The following is a 9,947-nucleotide window of genomic DNA, read 5'->3' as shown; positions in this document are numbered from 1 at the left end:
ATTATATAAAATATAAATGAGGTTTATTGACCATGAATTACAAACATAAGTGTAAAACTAGAGGTGATAAGTTGGAATGAAGTTGGCTTAGAAGATGTATACTTTATGCTTTATAAAACAGGCAAAACAGACCGGGCCAATTTTGACCCGGGAAGACAACACAAGGGTTAAGCAGTGCATTAAAAAAAACCCTGATGGATGTATACTTTGTTTTTAAGAGGTAGTATGTATGCACATATTAAATAATAGGTCTCATATACTAAAGGCAATATTAGTAGTACAGGACCACATGCGCTAAATGGTCAAGCACATTCAATTTCAATAAATTCACTTAATCTTTCTAGCTGTTGCTCTCTAACACTGGAAATCCTGGGACAGCTTTGGCTCAATGTCCCGGCTTAGAAAATCACAAGCAAATTTGCACCTGTGCTGTTACAACTTTCAAACACTGATAAATGCATTATTAATACTGTAAAGTGAGGTCTAATTTGCAAACAGATTTTCATAGTGGTTAGCATATTTACACACAGTAGATAGGGCAGCCGTTCGCTATGGCTTCAGTCACGAAAGCAACATAAAGAGCCTCTGTTTAAAGCTAAATGCAGAAGACAGGACAGAGTATTTACCTCTTCTTAATATGCAAAATGAGTGGTGGCATTTATTTACATGATGGTGTCAAGTAATGAAAAGTTCTGACAGAGTGATTGGCTCAGAGGCGCTCACACTGAAACACCAACTCCCGTGTCTTATGTACTGTATAATGTATCATGTTTCCAGCAGAACAAACGGCCTGTCCCCATTAGACACTTGAAACCTGAGATCAAAGTTTCTCTTCTCGCCATGGCAACACATGGAGAGGCTCGTGCTCTTGTACAGTTCCTGGCCTTTCCACGTTGGCTGCCAGTGGCAACTTGAGCCTGCTTTGAGTCTTATCTGACATCATTTTTTGTGACGATGTGACGCTCAGCTCTTGCATTTTCTTTCCTTGCGTCTGAGGCAGCAGTGTTTGTAGTCTTTGGGCAAGCTGCCGTGCCAGCCACAGTGACAACACTTTAGACAGGAGTCTGGGCCAGCAGTTCCACCTTAATTTACCAGTTTGTGTCTGTCTTCTCATCCCTCCCAGCTCCTGTATTAAACCCCTGAAATCCTGCGGTAAGCAGTATCGATGGACACCTCTCAAGGCCTTTGGGATGTCCCTGCTTTGGCAGAGGCCGTGGAAGAAGACAAGGGCTACTCCTTGACCTTTGCATTCCTGCAGTGCCCCATCTAGGCAGGCCAGAGCAGCAGTAAACACTGGTACGATCACTGTAGAGGGCTCCCTCTGGGTGTACCAGTCTTTATCATCACATAACCTGGCACAACCTTTTTTCCCCGCAGCTTTCTCTTTTTTGCATTTTCCCAGTCTTCTTGCAATTAGTTTCAAATCCTCGTCCCGCTCTTCTCTTATTTTCTCATGTCTCACCTCTACTTTGCTGTAATCTTCCTCTTTTCTCTCATTCTTATCAATGTTTTCCCTCTCCTCCCTCCACTTCTCATAAGTCTTTGTGGCTTCAGGACTCCAAATAATCAGCACTTTTCCTTGTGCCTTACGCACAGCTTCCCACTGCCCGTACAGCCAGGGAAGTGGACCCAGATCTGCCACTCCAGTCCCAGTCTGTGTTTGTGAGCTTTGGGCCCACAAAGCCATGTGCACTTTGGCACTTAGCTCCCCCTGCAGGATTGAGGCTAATGCACACACGGCAGAGACGTGGGCTGACTGCTCTGATGAGCACACCAGCAACACTGGCTCCTGGATGCAGAGCCAACCTAGAGTTATGGGAAAAGACAGGGGATTTGTTGGCTAAATTTCAATTCTTCCTTTCCTAAATTAAGCACAGTTACCTTCAGAAATGAATCAAACTAATCAATTGAAGCAATACAATAGTGGAATTAAAATTATTTGAAATTTGAAGAAAGACACATGCAACCACTCAAAGACACAGAGACTACTGAACCAACCTGCAGCTCCACTCTTGGTGAGACGGTGGATACAAAATCCCAGTAAAGCAACAATAACCACAAATAACAAAACTGCCACAGCATACATGCCGCATCTGTTGTGCGTGTCTGTAGAAACAGAAAATGTGAATTTATTTACTTTGTAGGAGTTGTGTGTACATGCATGCATTCATGAAGTGATGGACAAAAGTGCATGTGATGGTACACTTGAGCTTGTGTGTGTATCTTGGCTACACTCACAGTCCGGGCACAGAATTCTTCTACCATGAAGAGCAGGATCCGACCGCCACACCTGCAGAAAAGCAAATTGAAAGAGTGAGAAGAGAGAAAAGGTAATGCACCGTGTCCAGAAACACCTTTCTCTGGCATGCACTTTACCTGCACACACGGCTTCTCAGCAAGAAAGTGAAGAGGCACATTTATCGTTGTTTCAGTAGTAGTCCGTTCCTGTAAAATGGATAAGAAGTGGCACATATTTACTCACATGAACATTTAATTACCATATTTTTCTCTCTCTTCAGCTCTTTCTCTCTCACAAACCAGTACGTATGCTTACCATTGTCACAGAGTGGACCTGCCCCATGGGTGTACATCCCCTCTTATTAAGGACACAGAGTTGAGCTGAGAACTTTGCAGCAGGAACAAAAGAGGTGAGATACAAAAACACACTCATCCTGCCAGGTCTGATATACACCTCCCATGAAGACATGTCTGTGAAGAACAAGGAGAGAGGGAGTCAAGAGAGGGAAACTCCTAATTTGTAATGCTAAATCATTTTTCTTCTTTTTCTGATGGTTATTGAAATCCAGCAAAATTTGGGAAAATAATTAAGTCTATATCTCATAGCCCTTCCTCATTCTTACCCAATCAGATTACTCAGGATTATGTCAGTGTTTCTAATGAGAAGGAGTTATGTGATCTCTTTAATAAACACTTTGTTGCTGCCAGTCACATATTTCAGAATTCAGGCTTAAATGTTCCGATAAGAACAATAACAAAAAAACACCTTATCTAGTATGTCAGGGGATGCATAGTTTCTCCTTCCGACCCTTCTCAAGACTTGAAGTGCTCAATGTTCTCTGTGACATTGACCCGAAGAAGTCCACTGGGGCTGACAAATTGGATCCTAGTCTTTTATTATTAGCTGCACCTTTAATTTAACTTTATCATCAGAGAGAATTCTGGATGTATGGAAGACCGCTTATGTAACTCCTTTGCATAAGGGTGGTCCTACAAATGACATGAATAACTATCGGCCAATTTCAAAACTACCCTGCTTAGCAAAAGTTTTCGAACGTCTGATAAGTAATCAAATAAGGTCTTTTTTATCTGACTGTAATATTCTAAATGTCTTTCAGTTTGGTTTTAGATCTGGGCATTGCACTGTATAAGCGGCCTCTAAAGTTGTGAGTGATACTGTTCGTGCCCAAGATAATAAGCAAGATTGTCTTGCACTTTTTATTGACCTCTTTTAGGCCTTTGATACAGTGGATCATGCTATCATTTTAGAGCATCTCAACAATATCGGGTTTGATATTGTGTCCTGTAGGTGGGTTGAGAATTATTTATCTGGTAGATCTCAAGCTGTTGTGGCTGATGGTTATCAATCAGATTTTCTGAATATCTGTAAAGGGGTTCCTCATGGGTCTGTTTTGGGGCCTCTTTTATTTATTATATTTATTAATTAATTAATATTAATATTATTAATTAATAATTTTTTATTCTGGTGTTAGAAACAGCTCAGTTCATCTCTATGCGGATGATACAGTCATCTATTCAGTTGCCCCTCCGTTGATCTAGGTCTTCTCAATTTACAATCAGATTGTTGTGTAATCCAAAGAGCTCTTTTTAATCTTATATTGACCTAGACAAAACTAAGTATATGAGTTTTACAAGAAATGTGTCTACTGTGATAATTAAAAGACACATCACCACTTTTGATGAGACACAAATTGAAAAAGTTTCCAGCTACAAGTATCTGGGCATTTGGGCGGATGATAATCTTTTAAACCACACATAACTAAACTTGTTAAGAAATTAAAGCCAGTATTGGCATTCTTTTATAGAAATAAATCTTGCCTCACCCAACATTTTAGGAAATAGATTGTTCAAGCTACATTTCTATCTATTGTTTTAGATTATGGGGATATCATTTATATGCATGCAGCTTCCTCTACATTGAATCCACTTGATGCAGTTAATCACTCTGCTCTTAGATTTATATCTGATGATGGATTCAGTCCCCACCTCTGTCTCCTTTATCACAATGTAGGCTTGACTTCTTTGGCTCTAAGAAGGGAGCAACAATGCATTTTATTTATTTAAAAAGCCTTGCTTAAAACATTGCCTGTATATTTAACAAGCGGAATTTTAAATCGTATCACTATGACACTCGCACTAGTGATTGCTTGGTCCTAAATATTCCATTTGTTATGACAAAATTGGGCAAAACTGCATCAGAGTATTATGCTCCATATAAATGGAATAACCTGCAGATTCTAATGAAATTGAACAGCCTGTTTCCATTTAATCACTTTAAATGTCTTCTTTATGAGTTCATGTATTCTGAATGTGCATATTTAGTTGTTTAACATTCTGTAATTGTTTTATGTGTGTACTGTGTATTGGAACTGTATATTATATATGTTTGTTTTTAATGTATTGCAATTGTATATGGCATGTAATCAGGGCTTCATTAGAAATGAGAGCTTGCTCTCAACTGGCCCTGCCTGAATAAATAAAAGTGATATATTAACAGGCTGAGAGTCTTCACAGCTTTTAGAAAAAAGCAAAACTTGTTTTATTCTTTTTTGACTCACCGGCTTGGAAGGGGCAAGATATATGATGGCTGCCTTGTAGAGAAAACTGCAAAAATTAAACACAAATATGTGAATCTGTAACTTAAACACAGGCAAACGGAAATATTTCAATCCAAGCACATTTGGCTAATCCTCACCTGCACACACATCTGAGGGTGTTTGTCCACTGCAGATGTGTTATAAATCTGTTGAGGAGACACAGTGGGTGTTTGAGAAAACTTTATTAATTTATATCAGGAATCTATCACCAATACTAACAGCAGGCAAGCCAAACATACCAGGTCTGGCCCATCTTCCTTCTCTTTCTCCAGTGTGGAGTTGAGTTCAGGTGTGCAGAGGTGTTCGTGTTGCCTCCAGCAGAGGGAGGCAGAGATCCTCAGGTCACTGGCAGGACACTCTGAGCTCCACTTTAAACTTGACTCATACAGTGTGACTTCAGAAGAGAGCCAAACATCTCTGACATCTGTTGAGGCAATGTGGACACAGATGTTTACAACTCTATGACAACGTGTCTGACTGCGGCTAATCCAAGGAGGAAGTTGTGGTAAACCAACCAAATATTAATTTACCAACATCAAAACTAGAATGCTGTGTCAGAGTAAAGTATCAAACTGGTACAAGAAAGTAATGTGCTTTAAAAGGGTCAGTTACCCCAATTTAAAAAAATTAACATTTTCTTCTCACCCCTTCTGGTGTCGAGGCATGCAGATAGTTTTGATTTTAGGTGCTGAAGGTTTGGGATATTTGTCTCTGAAACTGCATCCACCATCCCAGTACAAGCCAGGTGAATTAAATGAAAGGGATAATTTATCAATTTGGGAATGCTTTTTCACTTTATTGCCAAGACTTATATAAAAAGATTGATGCCAGTCCCATATCTGGTCAGTAAATATGAAGCTATAGCCTGACCTTTGGCATAGTTCAGCATAAAATCTGGAACCAAGGTTAACAGTTAGCCTTGCTCTGTGTGACAGTTTTATGAGGGGTTATGTGCCGGAACCATTTCTTAGACAGCAACAGTGACATAGCCTTTTGACAGAGCCATGCTTGCTTGCTAGTCGTTGTGCTAAAAGTGCTGTTTGGCTATCTTAGTTCTATTGGATACAAGATCTTCTCTAACTCTTTGTCTGACTCTCGTCAAATGTAAAAAATTACATTTCAAAACCACATTATATGGTAAATACCAAATTGTTTTTACAGAAACAATGTCCTCTATTTCTGTGGAAGTAGTTCCATTGAAAGGAAAGGGAAACTGTACACAATGAGGTCATTGCTTCTGAAAATGAAATTAAAATTATATTTTTTTAATGAAAGCAAAACTATCTGCATTTCTAATACCACTAGGTTAATATGTCTTTTTGTAGTTTTGGTGACCTGACCCTTTAAAAGTACAGCAATTTAAACTATTTTAAAACAAATGTTTTTTTCAGAATATCATTCTCTAATAAAACTGATGTGTTCTACACAAAATGTCACAAAACATTTTGTCTGTGCCTTTGAATTCCAGTTTTAACTCATCTAGCTGGCTATGTTCTCTTCCTGATGTCTTTTTAAATAATGTAGCAATGAGAAAGAGACTTCAGTTTGTGCACTAGTTTACAGTGCACATCCCATAAGATGTACAGTAAGCTATGTGACCAGCAGTGCAATGCACCCCATGAAAATTGTTTAGGCTCATTTTTGGAAAAAAAGCTAAATGGGGCACATTTAAAATACTCTAGATTCAAGGCTTAGGACACTGCGAAAAAGATAATGTCCTGCACATTTCCCTGGGGTTTACCATAATTCCTCGAATGTGGAACGCCCTTGTCACAACATTAGGAGATTTGGGCGGTAACATAATTTGACCCGTCTGCAGGTATTGGATAACATACTACAGAAACATACATCTTAGATTAGCCATATTTTTAAATACTAAAATAAAAACTTTGTACAGAGTGTGACTGTGTTAGAAATGGACACAGAAAGAAATTACATAATAAACAATATTTTTATGAACTGTAACAAGATGTAAAACTGGCTTGTGAAAGACTGCAAGACACCACCCAACAGACAAAGGGGAATGCCTGTTTTGTATTTCTGAATCGTGAGACAGGAGTATATCAGTCGTCAATTACAAAACAAGGGTAAAATAAAAAAAATTCCCTGCAATGTTTATTTTCAATCTGACTCTGACATGAATCATCCATCACACTCACCTGCAAGGCTCTCACTTTGAAATGGGCACTTTGTATGTCGCAGGGAATCCGTACGGGTGTAATATACCTGTCAATACAAAACAGGAATTAAACTCATTCGACAAAATAATAATTTTGCACGTGTCAAAAAAATTATATGGAGCTGGAAGTACCTGCACACACAGACAGGGCAGCAGGTAACGGATGCTAAGAAGAGCTGATCGAAACTGAGATGGATCAATCTGAAAAGAACACACATGCTTACTTTCTTTAGTGTGTAAAAACAAAAGTGCACATATGCAGATAAATGTGCCTCTGATACTTACAGTAATTTGGCGGGAATGTTCACCGCCGATGCAGTCCACTTGACTTTTTTTGTAACACCATTTGGCGTAAACTTTGTCTCCAGGCTCCACGGTGACCGAGATGGATTTAGACGACAGGTTCACAGACAGATTAAAGTCTGGCTTGGGATCTAAGTCACACACAAAAATAAAGCTACAGTACCGATATATAATCATCACCACATACAGCTCAAAACATACAGATGGGTGACGTGTTGAAGGAAAACGTGGATAAGTTAGTGAAGTTGAGAAACATAATAAATGCAGATGGTTTGGGTTCGCTTTTACTCTTAGACTGAAGGCATGCAAATCAAAACAAACCCTAATTCTTATACAATGGATGATTTTTGACTGTTGTGTCAGACACTGCTCTCCACCACCATCATCATAACACCAAATTAGGAAATATGTTTGCAACAATTCTGTTTGATGCCTTCAGTAGAGAGATTATTGTACAACTAATACAAATGAGCATTAGAGCTGTTCTGGAGGCCCGTAGTTTTTTTTCTTTAATTTGTCACCCATCTGAGACAGGATATAAAGTATCACACCTGACTCTTACATTTCCTATGCGTTATACAGGCTGCTCGGATGGAGAGAATCAAGGAGAATGTATGAAAGAACCAAAGGAAGGAGCAGAAAGGAAAAATTAAACCAAAAGAGGTAAAACATGAGGCCAGAAATCCTAAATACACTACCTGGTACTGTGTAATTGACACTGCAGCGTGTTGAATTTGTGATGTAGGACGCAGAAACAACACTGTTTGCTACAGCTTCATCACAATCATGTTTCACCTCCCACTGAAAAAAAGACCAAAAAAAAAGACTCCATCATCATCAGAATTGGCTTCACAGCAGCATGTTTGAGCCTAAAACAGGAGAATGCATCTTACCAGAGCAAAACTGGCATTGCTATGTGACTTGCACTTGACATGGTTTTCACCTGGTTTTTTTTTATAGTTAGGCTAAGAAAGAGAGAATAGAGAAAGAGAGATGATACCATTGTGTTCCACCCACTTAAACTAATAAATGAATGAACTGTAGGCTCATCATGACATTTTACATGTACACATGAGTTTGGGGCAGGTGCAAAGAGTCTAACCGTTTTTTTCATGATAGGCCTAATTGTGTCAAGTTGTTGAGAGTGTTGAATTTCAATCTTCGGGGCATCACGGAAGTCTGGAAGAGAGCAGTGTTCAACTTTTGTCAGACGTGCGACAATGACAGCTTTAGAAGATAACAAACTTGATTTTGCCGCTTGACTCCGTACCACCAGACTTCATCCAAACATGGACAGTGACACGTTCAGAGTAACTCCCCTTAGAGTCCTGGACTGAGGTCAGTTTCACAGGGCAGTCTCCCTCAACATAATCTGTACAGACAAGTGAAGAGCATTATTACAGCAAGTGGCATGTGGCTTCCACATGGAGTCATTGATATGATGCTATGATGCCTTCAACGTACCCGTTTGATTTACCATCTAAAATAACGACAAGAGAAAGACAACATAAGTTTAGCACAAAACTGTATCGATTGTGCCCATTGAATCCACATTAAATCACTATACTTTTTATTAAGAATATTTAGGCCGTTCAGTTAGGCTAGTGTTTTGAATGTAATAGGCCTAAATCTAATCTTATTGAAATATTATAATATTTGACCCTCAATTCATTATTGTGTTAAACTCACCCGACATGTTGTGGCACATTCCAGCAGCAGTGGAAACACCGCGACGGCAAGAAATGCCAACGCGATGCCGAAACTCCTTTTAAACATCTAAAACGTTTAAAATGGCAAATGTTTGCATAATTATGAGCCACAAGTTTGTGCCCTCGCGAAGCCGTAGTTTTTCCGCTAGTCCACGTAGCTGGTTTCTTCTGGTAAGAGCGAACACTTCTGCATATCGTCTGTGTTCAGCTGCTGAACACCTGAGCGCGCGCCCTTTAAAAGAGACAGGGGGGTTGTATGATCTAGCCTTCCTCAAGTAGACTGTTTTTTTTCTTCTAAGCGCTCAGGGCCTGCCAAATGACTAAACCAGGAGGGCGTTTGTTAAACAAAACATTTTTGGATGAATAATCGCGGACAACTCAGCTCCACCTATCTCAGGGTCCCAAACAGCAGAAGTATGTAGCTTTGACTCCAAGCCTAGTTTTATCTTCCTGATGCCCCAACAGAAAATACTACCATGGAACTCGCAGCTCGTAAACCTAATATAAGTCATACATTACCCAGCACTGTCTTCACTAGCTCTCTCTCACACTGTTGTACTAGCGCTCTCTCTCTCTCTCTCTCTCTCTCTCTCTCTCACACACACACACACACACACAACACAAAGCCCAGGTACAATCCACCCTGCAGCTCCAATTATTTCTTTTCAATATTACAATTTCACCCAGACACCTCCTACCTACAGTCATAAATACAAGTGTATATAAAAAGACTCAATATTAAATATTCATAAAATACCAAATACGTGTTTGCACAAGTATTTGCCCCCTTTAATATGACACCTATATCATCTCTGGTGCATCCAATAGGTTTTAGAAGTCAATCGATTGTATAAGTACACCTGTATCTGAAAAGAGAGTTAGTATTGTGACAAAACCTAC

At 39.4% G+C, this 9,947-nt stretch overlaps 1 protein-coding gene across 1 annotated transcript; it reads right to left on the bottom strand.

Moving 5' to 3' along the window:
• Positions 1 to 765: 765 nt before the first annotated feature.
• LOC114558745 (uncharacterized) lies at positions 766 to 9,590 on the bottom strand. The gene is made up of 17 exons (XM_028582944.1): positions 9,028 to 9,590; positions 8,803 to 8,818; positions 8,609 to 8,710; positions 8,441 to 8,517; positions 8,232 to 8,303; positions 8,037 to 8,139; positions 7,321 to 7,469; positions 7,168 to 7,236; positions 7,016 to 7,082; positions 5,096 to 5,280; positions 4,955 to 5,002; positions 4,818 to 4,863; positions 2,555 to 2,709; positions 2,377 to 2,445; positions 2,239 to 2,290; positions 1,999 to 2,106; positions 766 to 1,806 (listed from the first exon to the last, which is right to left on the bottom strand). The coding sequence occupies exons 1-17, from the start codon at positions 9,112 to 9,114 to the stop codon at positions 821 to 823; spliced, it is 2,391 nt and encodes a 796-aa protein (XP_028438745.1). The 5' UTR covers positions 9,115 to 9,590; the 3' UTR covers positions 766 to 820.
• Between the last annotated feature and the right edge of the window lie 357 nt (positions 9,591 to 9,947).

Source organism: Perca flavescens, chromosome 7 (assembly GCF_004354835.1).
Source record: "Perca flavescens isolate YP-PL-M2 chromosome 7, PFLA_1.0, whole genome shotgun sequence".
Taxonomy (NCBI): domain Eukaryota; kingdom Metazoa; phylum Chordata; class Actinopteri; order Perciformes; family Percidae; genus Perca; species Perca flavescens.
The sequence above is the reverse complement of the archived record's forward strand: the minus strand, read 5'-3'. Positions and strand labels throughout refer to the sequence as shown.